The 17,327-nt window shown below is 28.4% G+C and overlaps 1 protein-coding gene across 1 annotated transcript; it reads left to right on the top strand.

The window, feature by feature from the left end:
- Positions 1 to 1,129: 1,129 nt before the first annotated feature.
- On the top strand, positions 1,130 to 5,422 carry LOC115714139 (probable alpha-amylase 2). The gene is made up of 13 exons (XM_030642704.2): positions 1,130 to 1,487; positions 1,596 to 1,684; positions 1,783 to 1,816; positions 2,154 to 2,191; positions 2,440 to 2,566; positions 2,649 to 2,875; positions 2,973 to 3,118; positions 3,203 to 3,315; positions 3,413 to 3,501; positions 3,874 to 3,996; positions 4,386 to 4,421; positions 4,891 to 4,989; positions 5,076 to 5,422. The coding sequence occupies exons 2-13, from the start codon at positions 1,667 to 1,669 to the stop codon at positions 5,265 to 5,267; spliced, it is 1,242 nt and encodes a 413-aa protein (XP_030498564.1). The 5' UTR covers positions 1,130 to 1,487; positions 1,596 to 1,666; the 3' UTR covers positions 5,268 to 5,422.
- Positions 5,423 to 17,327: the final 11,905 nt, after the last annotated feature.

The following is a 17,327-nucleotide window of genomic DNA, read 5'->3' as shown; positions in this document are numbered from 1 at the left end:
GCGGCGGAGAGAAGCTTAAAGGGAAGTTTTTGTAGTAAACCCAAAAGATCGCTCTTATAGGCGGACCCATACAGAAATGAGAGGGCATTTTAATTTAATAAATATAATATTAATTTTAATGTAATGGTTAAACTAGATTGAATGTATATGATAGAATTTTTATTTTACTTTTGTCCCTATTTTATAAAAAAAAAAAAAAAAATTTATGCCCTTTCACTTTAAATTTTGAGTCCGCTACTAGTCGTTCTAATAAAATTCTTTTTGTTTTGACGTTGAGAAATTTTTTTTAGTCTAATTTATTACTTTATATACTGTTTTTTTAACTTTCTTTTTTTTTTTAAAAAAAAATTTACGGTTTGGGTTTTTAAAGTGGTTGCAGGATTAGTTGCAATAGGAATTTTTATAAGATTTTTTTTGTTGCGATTTAAGTTGCAGCACTAGTTGCAATAGGGTTTTTTTATGTAGAATTCTGTAAAAATGTAAAAAAAAATATTTAGAAGTGTAAAAATAAAAAATACTTTTTTTTTTTATAATCGTATATTGTAACTATTTAAAACTACTTGTAAATTTTTTAAAAAATTTGAATAATTTACAATACCAAAAATAAAATTTAAACCATTACTAACTATGCATTTTAAAAAAACCAATCAGACTTATTTAGAATTTTTTTAAAATTTATAATTCAGTGGTCTCAAATAATAACTAAATAAAAAATAAAAAATTAGACTAATTTTTTTTCAAGTATCAGAAATAAAGAGGTTACTTAAAGGAATAATTACATAAGGCACCATTTTATGTAAAATAATTACATTTTTACGTTCAAAGAATATTTTTTTACATCTTTACGGTTTTTCAAAAATAACACGAAAACAACAAAAAATCAATAAGAAAACTACATAAAATTAACATCAAAATAACAACAAAAAATAACATTCATATAACAAAAAATCAACAACAAATTAACAAGATTACAACATAAAAAGATCATATTTTCTATAAATAAAATTAAAAAAAATCGTAAAAATATTTAAAATTCTGTGAAACCGTATTTTTATAATGTTTTTTTTTTTTTGTTGTTGGTATGTTTTTGTGAAATAATCTCTTATTTAAATGCTTGAAAATATGGGTCCACAACACCACACGTCGGAGGCCGTTATTGGAGTGTAATTCTCGCGCCACAATTCCGAGTGTTGTTAATTCTGTTCTCTGCCCTTTCAGCTTCAGACTTCGAAAATGATCGCACCACCTCCCTTTCCCATTGCTTTTGCTGCTACAAATAAAACCCCATTCAGAATCTCCGAGTGGAGTTGGGCATGGTGGTGCGGTTCTATCACCGAATCGATTTTAAGGGCTCAAATCTAATATTCTCAAAATTTTCTTTATTCGATTCTGAATTTTCCAGCTTTCATCTTTGCCACAAAACTTTTGTTCCTTTATTTATAGTCCAATTTGAGTTAAAGAAGAATTCACGCTGATCGCTACCTTTGGTACGCTTCTTCTTCTTCTGAGTTAGGGTTTTTTTTTTTATTTATTTTTTTTTTTTTTGTATTTAATTTGGTACCTTGTTATATTGCTGAGTGATTGATTGTACGCAGGAAATTTCTTTGTGCCATTTCTTTTCAATTCAACTTCATAAGCTTTGGAAAGTGTACGTTGAGTTGATCAGATGGGTTATATCAACAATGTATTCTCCTAGACACCCTTCAAAGCATTGAGTTATTAAAAATTAGTTCGGCCGGAGTTAATATTGTTTCTTATTATCGTCCTTGTTTTGTATTGCAGGGTTTTGAAGATAATAATCAGCAAACTGATATTGGTATGAGCTCATTAATCGTTTATTGTTTAAATTCAATATTTTGCAAAAGATACCAAAAAAAGACAATCGTTTATCTTCATTTGATTGATTCTTTTGGAAGTTTAGTACACACAAACAAGATAAGGAGACAAAAGCTCGAAAGTATAATTTGGGTTGAATACCAACAATGTAGATTGAATAAGGGGCTTGAAATAAAGGGGCAAGGACCTTAAATGGAGTAATGTTTGAATTTTTCTAGATGGTAGCCAAGTTAAAGAAGTCTCGGTTTTAAAGGATGATGTAGGGTATTATTATAATACTTTTACATGAGTAATGTTTTTGGGTTCCTTGTATGCAGGTGCCTTGGTTCGCAGTGGAAGAGAGGTACTTTTTCAGGTAATTTTGACTATCTCAATCTATGTTAATTGCTTCACAGAGCATGTAAATATTGCCAAGTTATGTGTAGGGCTGATGTTAATAAGTGATGAATAATCTAAATTATAATTGGAGTGTAGTGCAGTGTATAGAATGGATTTAGTAATATGTTCATCTCCACTCTTTATTAGTTATTTTTGATACACTAGCAAGCTTTGAAATTATGAAGCTTATGATTTGAGTCATTTGACCATTGATGACCCATACAGGCATTCAATTGGGAGTCTCATAAGCATGATTGGTGGAAAAATTTAGAAAGAAAAGTTCCTGATATTGCAAAATCTGGATTTACGTCAGCATGGTTACCACCAGCAACTCATTCGTTCTCCCCTGAAGGTATATAGCAACCAACACATGTGACCTTTATACTGTGCTCTCAGCAGATATTTGACTTGGCTTTAATGTATGTTTAAAATAGGCTATCTTCCACAGAACATTTACTCTGTCAATTCATCATATGGTTCTGAGCATCTACTAAAAGCTCTGCTTCAAAAAATGAAACAGCATAAAGTTAGGGCTATGGCTGACATAGTTATCAATCATCGTGTTGGTACTACCCAGGGACATGGTGGAATGTATAACCGTTATGATGGAATTCCAGTGTCATGGGATGAGCGTGCAGTTACATCTTGTACTGGTGGATTGGTAATACTAATAAGGTTTCATGCAGTAAAATTACTTCACTGTGCATGATTTACATAATTGATTTTTCTTAAAACTTTCATATTTTTTCACATTAAAGGGTAATCGGAGTACTGGGGACAACTTCCATGGTGTTCCAAACATTGATCACAGCCAGGATTTTGTTCGAAAGGATGTTACAGCATGGCTTCGGTGGCTGCGGCATAATGTTGGCTTTCAGGATTTTCGTTTTGACTTTGCAAGAGGGTAAGATTATGTAAGGATACGAGGTATTATATTGGTTTAATCATGCTTGTCTGCTTCTGAAATTTTCTTATTTGTAACAATTAGTTATTCTGCAAAGTATGTCAAAGAGTACATAGAGGGAGCAAAGCCACTATTTTCTGTTGGGGAATATTGGGATTCTTGCAACTACAATGGTCATTCCTTGGACTACAACCAAGGTAAAATACATATTTTCAAAATTGATGGCATTAAGCATGTAGTCATAGTTTAATATCTTTTGCGTTAATATAATGTTTTGGCTTCCATCACCTGTAGATAGCCATCGGCAGCGTATTGTGAATTGGATTGATGGAACAGGACAGCTTTCAACTGCATTTGACTTCACAACTAAGGGAATTCTTCAGGTAAATTCCAAATGAACATGATCTGAGAATTTTTACTGTTATATCAATTACCGATAAAGAAAATCTTTCAATTTCATACAAAATGTTAAGAGAAACTCTGGTGGTACATCTATAGAAAAGATCAACATGGCTTGGTGTTTATAGATATGTTTTAAATGGCTATATGAGAGATGTATCTTCATTTCTCTGTTATGATGCCTCCTCTCAACATGTTACTATCAGACTTTTTGAAGACAATGATCTCCTTGTCTTGCTCGAGGAGCATACCAATGATATAAGTTCATTTATGAAAAGAATGACAGCTTTGATCAATCACTTCTTTGAGTTTGTTTTTTCATTTTTTAAGGATGTATATTTTCATGTTCTATTCAGGAAGCTGTGAAAGGACAATTCTGGCGTCTACGTGATCGGCAGGGAAAGCCACCAGGTCTGATGGGATGGTGGCCATCAAGGGCTGTTACATTTTTAGATAACCATGATACAGGCTCAACGCAGGTATTAAACCTCAACTGAGATTAATTTTTAAACAATAAAAATATAACGCTTTTGGATCAGTCCCTTCCACATGATTGGGTAGTTTCTTTTTCCCAACTGAGTATGAAAAACTTGCAAAGGCACAAAAATTGTGTGTTGGGCTCATAACTGAGTGTATTAAACAAGTCAAGGGTTCGTGTTTAAGGGGAGCACTTTTATTGGCTCCACTAAATTCAGCTATGGCATATATAACTCTATTACAGAAATAATCATTGCAGGCTTATTTGCCTGATATTAATCGCGGTGGTCATGTTCATTTCTTTTATGTTTAGTTTGATGGATCATTATTACTGAAATTAGAATTAGAAATAGAAGGAAGTGCTCACTTTTTGTCACTTCTTATCTTGCAGGCTCATTGGCCCTTCCCTAGTAATCATATAATGGAGGTATGTATACATAATACATGTTGCTTGTAACTTGTTATGCACATGATTTGCGATTCCTAGAATTCATATTATTTAATCCTTTTTGTCAACATATTAATGTGAACTTCATAGTTTCTTAACATAATTGTAATTTATCTAAAATGACGACGCTCTTCCTCTCTATATGATGGTGTTGGTTTACTGTATTTTCTTGCTCTATATGAGTTAGGAATACAACTTAAACCAGAACAATAATTTATGGTGTTTGTTTCGTTTACTGTATTTTCTTGCTCTATATGAGTTAGGAATCCAGACTGAGTAAATAGTAAAATAACAGCAAAAATCAGTTGAACTCAATGATTGAGTCTTTGTATCGCACTGAACTTAAGTTTTCTATGCTATACTGCTCAACTTGTTACACAATATGTGAGCTTTAATAAAGACATGAACAATATCTTTCTTAAGTCTATATTTATAATGCTTTCCACAGGGTTACGCATACATACTCACGCACCCAGGAATACCAACCGTTTTCTATGACCATTTTTACGATTGGGGAAGCTCTATTCATGATCAAATTGTGAAGCTGGTAGGACACTAGTTTTTGTTTTGATAGTGTACCAAGTAAATTATTCATGCTTTGGTGAAACTTTATGTTTTATTTCTACTCCACAGATTGAAATTCGAAAGCGTCAGGACATTCACAGCCGATCATCCATTAGAATCCTGGAAGCTCAGCCTAACCTCTATTCTGCAGTAATTGGTGAGAATGTTTGTATGAAGATTGGGGAGGGCTCTTGGTGCCCTGCTGGAAGGGAGTGGACACTAGCAACTTCTGGCAATAAATATGCAGTGTGGCAAAAGTGAACTTAGCTATAGCATAATTAAAATGGAGCTTTAGGATTATCCAATAAGCATAGCTATACTATATTAGAGAAGAGTTGATCGAGGGTTGTATAACCTAAGCTGGAGCTTTCTGTTTTGCTGTTGTATTATTATGTGGGATTATTGGTTTATTCAAATTAAGGTGAAACCTAGCTGATCGTAGAATATGACAGAAACATCAAAAAGACACACACATATATATATATATATATATATATATATTATATAACACAAGAAGACAAAGTAATTGCTGTAAATCATGAAACACAAAGAAATCATCATAGAATTCTACATATTATAAAGATGGTAAAGTTAGGTCGTATGGAAACTATGATTTCCGGACATATTCACTCAAGTTCCCAAGATAAGATCGCTATCGTGGGAAAGACACGACAATAAGACATGGCATGAGATCCACTTTATTATACACAGATGTATTTATATAATTTATATATATATGTGGTGAATTTTAAGGAAAAATTGAATAGTTTATAATGTTAAAAACTCAGTTTAAACACAAATAATTATTTTAATTAAATTTTCAGTACTGGTTCATATCGTCTAGGATTGTATATTTTGCAAAATTTACATATCGAACTCTTCTCTTTATTTTGTTAAATGATAAATTAAATTTTTTATATTTTAAATTTAATTTTTATTATTTTTTTAATATAACTAAAATTGAAGTTAGTTTTAAGTGTACTGTTAAATGATCTGAATTGTCCATTAATACAACAAGGTTTAAAGTATTAGCGGGATATATATATGTATAAATGAATTATACATGTATGCTATGGACTTAATTTTGAATTATATGTGAATTTCTTGAATATATAGATATGTATAATTGTTGTTGGTGACAACAAATAATGGATCTCACTTGTGACATGCATAAACGTACATTATATATATTTACTTGTCTAAAAAGAAAATAAGGGAGATTTGTCACTACTCATCAACCAAAAATGAGATATGAGAGAGAGAGAGAATCAGATGACAGTGTGGGAGGTGAAAAGAGACCTACCCCACATCAACATCAATAGACATCGTCATCGACCTCATCATTCTTGTTTTGAAACTCAAAACACATTCGTAGTCCTCCCCACCACATTAATTTTAACTTTCCTAATATTAACCTTTCCTTCCTTCCTTCCACCAAACAACAATATACAATAACCCTTTTCTCTCTCTCTCTCTCTCTCTCAAAGATGACACACACATTATCACGTGGCATACACAAGGTGTCAGCATTATTATCATTTTTCGATATGAAAATAATAAACACAGCCTTTCATATTCCATATATTTTCAAATCATTAATTATCATCATATATCCCTTATTTTTCCATATATATCAGTAGAGAGATCACGTGTTACCTAGCTGTAGAGAATCAAAGAAATACATATATTTATATATACAAAATACATGTATATTTTACATGGATAATGATTAGTAACAATTATATACAAATATATATTACGTACTTGCTTAACATCCCAAATATATATATATTAATTATGTATAAACTAGTTAATACTATCCTTTATATAACATACATACATAATAAAACAAAGTATTGTTTACCTAATTTAATTTCTTAAAACACTATGATAATGCAAATCAAACCCAAATAATAAGTAAACCCTACTGTCATATTATATAATATTAGGGAGTGACTAGTTAATGGGAAGGGTTGTTTGTTGTATAGTCTTTAGCTGCACCAACTAGCATGATTGGTGCTCCTTTATCCAAAAAAAAAAGTTAAAAACGCAATAATATTAAGTGAAGTTTGAAGCCTTATTACGTGAGGGTAGAGCAGACCCACTTGAACCCCAATACCAATAGCTCACAATCATGAAAAAGAGTGGATTCCATGCATCGAGCTTTGCAATTTCTAGGTCATGCCTCTTCTAGGCTTTGCCCTCTGTTTAATGCTATTTTACCTTTTCAAAATCACACCCACACCTCTACTGGTCAACCTAAACCCTATTTATATATTTATCTTTCCTCTTAACCTGTATTGACCTAATTATTATTACTATTATAATAATGATTTGTACATTATATATCAACATATATTGATAAATTCGTACCCTATACAATTGACCTTTATTTCAAAATGCAAGCACTGTAATTTTCAAACATACATTAAAAATAATAAAATAATTAATATTTTTTTCCTAAACTTTTTATAAATTAACTCTTCTAAATAACTTTTATATTAATTTAATCCTTAATTCTATTATATTTTTTTTTTGGGTAAAATGAGCGATATAATGGATTAAAACTGATAAATACATTTAAATTATGGATTTTTTATTTTTATACATTAAAATAATATTTTTTGCATTTTTATAAAATTTCACATAAAAAATTTCACAGCAACTAACGGAACAACCTAAATCGCAACAAAAATTCACATAGTAACCCACATAAAAATTACCGGAGTAACCCAAACCGTAAATTAAAAATATATATATATAGAGTAATTTTCTTTTAAATTATAGTATATCTTAGAGAGCAATAATACAAAAACAATTTAAAAACAAAAATACTAATTATTCAAAATAATTAAAAAAAAAAAATTGTCCCCACCATAGCACCATCCTTGTATATATCTATATATTCTGAAAAGCTTTTACAAAAAGAAAATAAATGAAGAGAAGAAAGGATATAAAAAAAGTTGATACAGAGTTGCATAGAGAGAGGGAACAATCAAACAAAGGGCATAGACTTTTTTCAAAGCCTTAGATTTATTAGACATTTAAACAAAAAGAATAATGAAAAAGCTTCTCATGTCAAACGTAACTTTATTAATTTTGCATGTTAGACTTTATTATATATGTTTGAATTAGATTATAGTTTTTTCACCTTTGTGCAGACCTTTTTTTATGTTATCAGAAGCATTAGAATGGCATGAGGTCAAATATATATATATATATATATATATACGAGCTTATAGTATATATAAATATGTAATTATGTGTTGTTTAAAAAAGTCATATTAATTCACGTATGTTAAAACGGTGTTTGATATGATTGCTCTCAGTACTGTAATTATTTGTAGCACTAGCTATAACTCATATTAGGAGCACGCTTTTACCATATTAATCAAATCTTTTATTTTACTATTAATTTTCACTCAAAAACCTTAAAAAGGAAAAGGAAGAATAAAATAACTAGTTTATACATGTAGTTACATTACATATAATAATAGGATCCTTTAAAAATAATCATTCAATAAAAGTCCAAATTTTAAAATAAAAAAAAAAATACCCTATATACTATTTTTTATTTTTTATTTTTTTTAAATTTACGGTTTAGATTGTTCCGATAATTTCTATGTGGGTTGTTATATAAATTTTGATTGTGATTTAAGTTGTTTTGTTAGTTGCTATAAAATTTTTAAGTGAATTTTTGTAAAAATACAATTTTTTTATTATTATTTTTATATTTCAAAACAGTTTTTTTTGTACTTTTATAAAATTCTGCATAAAAACTCCTATTACATCTAACGGAACAATTTAAATCGCAACCGAAAATCGTATAACAACCCACATAGAAACTAACAGAAAAACACTTTAGAAACTCAAACCGTAAATTTGAAAAAAAAAAATTAAAAAAATATAAAGTAATTTTCTAAAAAAATATTATTTTAAAATGTAAAAATAAAAAAATTAATAAAATTTGAGTGATCCCTTCACGATGAGGGAGGAAAGCAACACTTTAACAAATAACTATCAAGAATAATATGAGGGGACAAATAACAACGCTTGAAAAAAGATCCAGATGATTATAACTTTTTATTTATATATATTGAGAAGTTTTAATAGTTAAGCAAATATGTAATGATAGTTATATTTATTTTAGCCGTTAGATATATAATTATTAGACAGTTGTAATAAATTTAAAAATTTATTAAAAGTAATTAATAAATTACTTATAACTTGATATTAACTTGATTTTATTTATTTTCTTAAAATAAAAAAATATATATTATAAATATTAATTTCTAAAAGAATTTTATTAAATATTTTAATTAAAAAAATTGATTTATTTTAGAAGTTATTACATAAAAAATATAAATTGACACTTTATTTATAAAAATACCTCCATAAGGTAAAGACAACATTTATACTTTTTATATGATTTTAATTACTAAAATACCACTTACACTATCAATTACACAATCAGACGATGGTTGCAGGGTAGTTGCTGCGTGGTTGCGCAGTGGTTGCATCAGACGAAGGTTTCAATCAGACGATAGTTCCAGGGTAGTTGCTAGGTAGTTGGCCGAAGGTTTCAATCAGACTAAAGTTTCTGAGTGGTTGCTGGGTGGTTGGTCGAAGGTTGCATCAAACGAAAGTTTCAATCAGCTACGAAATAACTGTTAGCAAAATGTTTATGCAACTGTAATGCAACTATTGTGAAACATTAAAAATCAGAATAGTGTTTCTACGTATGTATAACTCTATCTACAATGTCTCTTTATGATTTAATATGAACAAATTCACCATTAGAAATTTGGAAAACAACAAAAATACACCAGGATAAACATTTTACTATAGTATTGATGTAATTTTTTTGGATTATACTTGAGTTGGATTGTTTAGGAACTCCAGTTCAACTTTTTGAGATCTGCCTTTCATGGATCTAAAAATTGAAGCCAGGACATTAGTTTTATACAAATTAAATTGAATTTCCGGTTGAATTTTAGTTTCGTAGTAGTTTTTCTACACTTATTTTATGAATTCGAAACAACCCTTATTTTGATTGATTCTGGTTGTCTTCTCAGGTGAAGTCGCTGAAATTAATGATGGTTCTCTTTTTGGTTGAATTTTTGTTTCGGTTGTGTTGGGTTGCTGCGTAGTTGCACGATAGTTGCGCGATAGTTGCCCAATAAACATGGATCCTGGTTTGAAGGTGTGTGTAAGTAGTATTTGTGTAATTTTTTTTATTTGAGTTGTATATTTATTTATTTGGCTAGCTCAAGTATTTTTATAATATTGTTATTTTTTTTTTTGTTAAAACTTAAAAAAAAAAAAAGAAACATTTATTTTATGTATATAATTAATTTAAGTTTAAAATAGAAATTTTACTTGTTAATAATATGTTATAACAGATCATAAAAAAAAATATAGTCACGATTAATGGTTATATTTTTACTCTAACTATTAATTACTCTATTAATTACTCACTATCATATATATGTTGTTTTGAAACTTATTTTATATACAATATACATATGAATAAGTTTCTTTGGAAACTTATTTTTGGATTGTAAATTATTAATTTGAAATTTCACAAAAATTTGAAAGAGGTCTTAAGATTACAATGTACACATTTATATGAATAAGAAAAATATTGTATTTCTCCACATATAAAACAAAAAATCAGATGCTCCTCTTATCAATATCATCACATCCTTCCTACTGCCCTTAACCTTTTTCTCAAGAAATCTCTCCCAAGCCCTTGTTGTTCTCTTTGTCGTTGTCCTACTGAATCTGTGACTCATGCCTTGCTAGATTGTTCCAGTGCTGCCAAGATTTGGAAAGTTTCTCCTCTTAAACACTTCTATGCTAATTATCGACATGTTGACATCAAAGAGTTCATAATCTCTGGGTTTTCACATTTTAACAAAGAGGAACTAACACTCTTGTTGACCACTGTCTCTGGGCCATATGGAACTTTAGAAATAAAAAACTGTTTGCAACTTATAATATGTCTCCTGCTGATGTTATTGATTGGATTAACTCTTATCTTTCAGATTACAATGAAGCCTAGCTAAATATGAGGAAGCTTAGTCCATCCCAAACCTTACCTGCTCATTGAAAGCAAAAGCAAGTCAATCCGGGTTTCTATCAGCTTAATACAGATGCGGCTTTGAGCTCAGATCAAGGCAAGCTTGGTTTTGGGGTTGTTATTAAATATTGGAATGGCAGGATTATTGCTGCTCTTTCTATCCATGCCGCTGGTGATCTTTACCTGCTGATGGCTGAAGCTTTAGCGCTAAGAGCAAGTCTTCACTGGTGCTATCATATCAAAATTCTGATTGCTGTCATTGAGACCGATTCAAAGCTTCTAGTTGATCGGATTTGTGGAAGCAAGCGAGATCTTTTTGCGTTATCGGATGTAGTGGATGATATTAGGAGTTCTTTGTTTTTCTTCCTTGATGCTAGCCTTCACCATGTAAACAGGAAATGTAATAATAATGCTCACTTCTTAGCAAGGAAGGCATTGGGGCTAGACAACGAATTGAGCTGGAACGGATCTGTCCCAGTTTTGTAATCTCTCTTGTTGCTGAAGTATCCTTTTCGTCAAAAAAAAAAAAAAAAGAATGCTCCAAAACCAAAGAAAATTCTTATGTGTACCACTACAAAAAACTGTTACTTTTAGTGACAATTTTTTAGTCACAATATAAATTTTTTGTGACTAAATGTGACTTTTAGTCACAACAAAAACTTACTTGTGACTAAAACATAGTATTTAGCTACAAGTTATCACTAATTTAGTTTTAGTCACAATCAATATTGTGACTAAAAACACATTTAGTCACAACAAATTATAATTTTTGCGACTAATACTTTTAGCCACGGACCTTTCAGTCACAACATAGGAATGATAATTTATAATTAGTCATAATTTTTTTAATTTTAGTCACAAATTTTGTTGTGACTAGAAGTAAACTTTTTTGTAGTTGTGAGTGCTATAAATATGATGTATATGTATTTTTTAGCTTATATTTATAAAATTGAATTTCAATAGTTGTGGATAATTTAATTTAAACTTGGTACATAATAAAAGTTGAGTTAAATTATTTTGACATGAGCTAAATTTTACATCATAATAAATATTATATTTTATTTATTCTATTGCCACATTAATGCAATTGATAATTATTTTATATATTTTTATTTATAGATTTATTTATTTTTAGTACATTGAAACATAATTATAAAATTTAGATCTAATATAATATTAATTTATTCTTTAAGCTAAATTTAACATAAAATTTATATTTGAAGATGGTGTTGTATAGAGATATGTTGCAATAATATGTACACTTAAATATGCACTGATTAAAATAGTGGGTCTCATCGAAAATATTTAAAATAAATTAAATATGATTGGTTTAGAAAAAATGTAGAAAATATTTTGAGTATCTATGTATATGGTTATGATTAGGGTTTCTAAATCTTGAGAAAAGCTTAAGACTCTCTAGCCTCTACTAGCTTTAATTTCAAGACTACATAAGTGTTAGTTTTACTAAGAACATAAAGTTTACAAGCTGTTTGCTTGGTGTCGTTCCCTTATGACATGTAACAAAATTAGGATTATTATGAGATGGTATTTTATACATTAGTGATTTTTTTATAAAATTTACTAAATTAAAATAAATAATTTAATATTAAATTATATAATTAATAATAATATTATAATAGTACATAATGAGTATTGTTATTAGATAACGTATCTAATCTTTTTTATAGGTATCAATTCACAATTGGTTAGTGACATTTTTTAAAAGTTATTTTCTTAAGTTATATGGGATTCAATACTTAATTATACTAATATATAGTAAGATAACACTGAGAAAAATGTTAATTACACTAGTAGTACTTTTTAATAATTCTCTAATATTGTGTAGGGGTGTTCATCAGACTGCCCACAATGCATAAACTATCTGTATCGCACTACACTAAGTAAAAAAGACAATTTGAAATCCTTTGTAGCGTAGTTGTAGTTTGTATTTTTGCCAAACTGCGTGGAGCAGTGCGATTTATAGTTTTAAATTTAATAATGGCAGTTCAAACTGTACTGCACTATGTATTATAAAGTTATTATTTTTTACAATATTATATTATTTTTTTAGAAACAATTAGTATGTATGTTGATGTTAAAATTTTAATAATTTTTTTTTGTATTATTAAATTTTTATTAGATTGATTTTTAAATTTTTATTATAATATTATATAATTATAATAGTGTAAACTGCTTAAATTATATAGTTTGATTTTTGTCAGTTTTAAAATTTTGTAGTGTAATTACAGTTTAAAAAATTACAAAACATTACATATGCAGTTTAATTTAGAAAAAAACAACTACAACTCACATCATTCACACCTTATAGAAAATATAAGTGTATAATTATATAGATATAGTGATGAATTGGGAAAACAAGTGTCATTAATTTTTCATTGTCCCAATGATTCAATCATGACTCTGACAAATAGCTTAGCAATACAACTGGTATGTATGTACCTCACAGCGTAGTGGATTTAGAGTTCGGAGCAAAGTCAATTCCATTTCCACACTACAAATTCTTCGTGTGATCCTTATTTCTTCTCTCCTAATTTAATTTTGAACTTTGAAATTATGGTGAAATTTATTGGTTATGGTTGGAGGTAGATTTCTAGCAATAAATACTACTATCACTATATATATATATATATATGTAATACGAAGAGGTTGGAGGTGTATTTAATACACCATTTTTTATTTTTTATAATAATAAAAAAAACATAACATAATCTATTAATCTTCCTTCATGAAAGTTTGTTTCTTTTAAATATCACACCCACCTATAGTGAATTAGAATTAGTAAATGGTATTATTAGTCTAACACTTTTTTTGTGGTGTTATATTATTATTAGTATAATTAAATAAGAAATTTTATATAATTTAACAAAATAATATTTAAAAAATATTGTTAATTATATTTATAAAATGTAGTAGATACCACTAATATTCAATAACAATATTGATATATAAATGTTCTTTTTTTGAGGAGCGTGGGGTTGTGGGTGTGATGAGTGCGACGTATCAATCGACAAAAGAGAGGATTTCTGAATTGATTTCTCTCTGGGTGGGACTGTATATATACATACTGAATCAAAGGAAAACACTCCATTAATTATAATTTTAATAATTAATATATAATATTCATATAATCAATAATAAACATAATGAAAAAAAGGGGCTGCGCAATATAAAATTATTTAATAGATTGACCAAAAGTGATGAAATAGCTCACCTAACAAAAATTATATTCTAAAATGTAAATTTTGTGTCAAATTAATTTTTTTATTTATATTTATACAATAGTAGAGTTAGACCAAAATTTAGCAGGAGCCTAATATATGTAAAATTACATTAAGTTATTTTGTTTTATTTTTTTAAGTATTTTTACGTATAATTATAAAAAATTAAAAATATTTAGCAGGGCCATGGCACCCTCTTGCCTCCCTAGTTTGGTCACTACATTATAATATTTGTTGTATTTAATTATAATATTAAATTATAAAATATTTATAGATTTATTTTATTATTTGATAAATTAAAATAATAATAAAAATATTAATTAAATATTAAATTTTACATTAAATTTTGTAATTGTGCACAACAATATAATGCTAAAAATTGATGTTAATCTATCTGAAAATTATTTTTGTGACAAATATATCACTAAACATGGTCTTAGGTTCGATCTGGTAAATTATTTTTTAATTTTTTTTTTGATGTGTTTGTGTGGTCATATTGTTATATTTCTTAGGTCAAAAAGAATTATTGTGTCTAATAAATGCTCTTAATAAGTTTTGTTTTGTCTCATAGTTACCTAGGATTCCACACACTACTGGTGGTTAAGTGTGTAGGACCATTAATTAATAATCGTGAAGTTGGCTCCATCTTATTAGTAAACATACCCATTAAAATTGTAGTTGAAATATATGCATGATTTGCCCAAATATTATTGATTTTTTTTTTTTGGAGATAATAATATATTATCTGATTGAAGATTATGTTTTCGGTGGTGGATTCATTAACATATAGCAACATTATCTCAGATTGATTTTTAATATTTCGTTCTACTATAAAATTTAATATTAATTAATACTTCTATTAAAAATATATAAAAATATTTATAATAATTTTATTATGAAAAATTTAAAAAGAAAAATATAAAAAATTTAGAGTAATTTGCGGTATAAATATTTAAATTTAATGTAAATAAATACTTGAGTTTAATTTTTAGTGGTAATAATACTTAAGTTATAATTCTGAAACTTCTGTATGTACCTAATTGTTAAGTGAAGTAAATTACCACGTGATAATCTTTGATTGGTCTAGGTCATTAAATTTTTATTTTAAAAAATAATTTAAATATATCAACAAGAAAATGACACGTGGATAATGACTTGACATTTAACGGTCATGTACCTACGGAGTTCCAAAAATATAACTCATGTATTATTACCGCCAAAAATTAAAATTAAGTATTTATTTGCAACCGATAATTAAATTTAGGTATTTATGCCGCAAATTACTCAAAAATTTAATGTTTAATAATTCTGTAACTAAATATAAAAATAACATGATTAAAACATAAATATAAATAAAAACTATTGTATTTATAGTGATTTAAATTGTTAAGTGAGCTATATTTTAGTTTTACATTATTTATTCGTACAGTAGAATTTTTATTTAAGAATACTATATTCAAGAATAATCTAAATTTATTATAATAAAATTAAGTTCTAATTTGAGTTGGTTATAAATAAGAATAACTTCTAAATTATAATTAATTATATATTTATTTAAGTCTCGTATTAAGAAAGTATACATCTATATAAGAATAATAATATCTTAATAAAATATATACATATAGTTTGTAAATTTATTTATGTAGAATTAATAATTTTATTCTAAATAATAATACATGTATAAATATTATATTTATTTAAAAATAATTTTATTATAATATAGTATTAAGGATTATGTAATATTCGAAAGTTAAAGTTTAATTGTGATTAATTAAGCATGTTTAATGAAATATGAAGTAATATAGGTATAAGGAGAATAAATTGAGTAAGATTTTAATCTTACTAAGTTAATATGGAAAGATATGCTTATTTTAATAAATGAAAAAATTAAGCATGATTTATTAATTATGGAGATTTTATTGGACTATATATTATTTAAATATTAATTGAGAAATAAAATTTTTCAGGTCCAGCAATAGTAGAAACTTGATTGATTGGTTAGAAATATCACGACAGTATTAGTGGGTATTGTTGTGGTATTGGGAGATTATATTTCATACTTGAGAATTATGGAGTAAGATGGTTATTGTTAGGTTATATTTAGCTTATGTTTCGGGTTTGATAAGTAAGCATTTTCTCGGTTATTGGTATCTTTTGGAGCGGTTTTACGCTTGATTTTCCTTGTTTCAGGTTCCCGGGGTATCAAAAGTCAAACTCAGTCAATTGATTAAAAGACGGGACAAACTGGCAAAAAATTAGAAAAATCTGCTCAAGTTGTGTCAGTAGTCGCGACTACCAATGAGCCAGGTCGCGATCCTTTTCTGTGGTCGCGACCCTGGTCGCGACTTGGAGGATTTGGCAGAAACTCGATTTTTCGAGTTTTGCCTGTAGTCGCGACCAGCCTATAAGCTAGTCACGACTGGGTACGGAAAAACGTAGTTTTGACCTAATTCAGATTTTTTCTCAATTAGAGGCACACCTTTCATCCCTACATAAGGAATACGACTCAGAAGGTCAAATTAAGCGAAAATAGACCTGAAAAGTGGATGAAAGTGGAGAGGAAGCTATCTTGAAGGCCCGGAGCGATATCACCTTCTAGTTTCTTTCTTTTACCCTTATTCTTTCTTTTATCTCCGCTTCATTCAAAAGAACATCTTCACTCGGTTTGGTACTCCCCGAGCAATCATAAGCGATGAAGGTAGTCACTTCTGCAACAAACAGTTTGAAGCACTCCTTTCAAGATATGGTGTCCGACATAGAACTGCTCTACCGTACCATCCCCAGAGTAATGGCCAAGCTGAAATTTCTAATGGGGAGATAAAGATGATTCTGGAGAAAACAGTGCAGAGATCAAGGAAAGACTGGTCAAGAAAGTTAGATGACGCACTGTGGGCGTATAGAACAGCATTTAAAACACTGATTGGCATGTCACCATATCGGTTGGTGTTTGGAAAAGCTTGTCATTTTCCGGTGGAATTAGAGCATAAGGCCTTCTGAGCT

Source organism: Cannabis sativa, chromosome X (genome assembly GCF_029168945.1).
Source record: "Cannabis sativa cultivar Pink pepper isolate KNU-18-1 chromosome X, ASM2916894v1, whole genome shotgun sequence".
Lineage (NCBI taxonomy): Eukaryota > Viridiplantae > Streptophyta > Magnoliopsida > Rosales > Cannabaceae > Cannabis > Cannabis sativa.
This window is presented reverse-complemented; position numbering and strand designations above follow the sequence as displayed.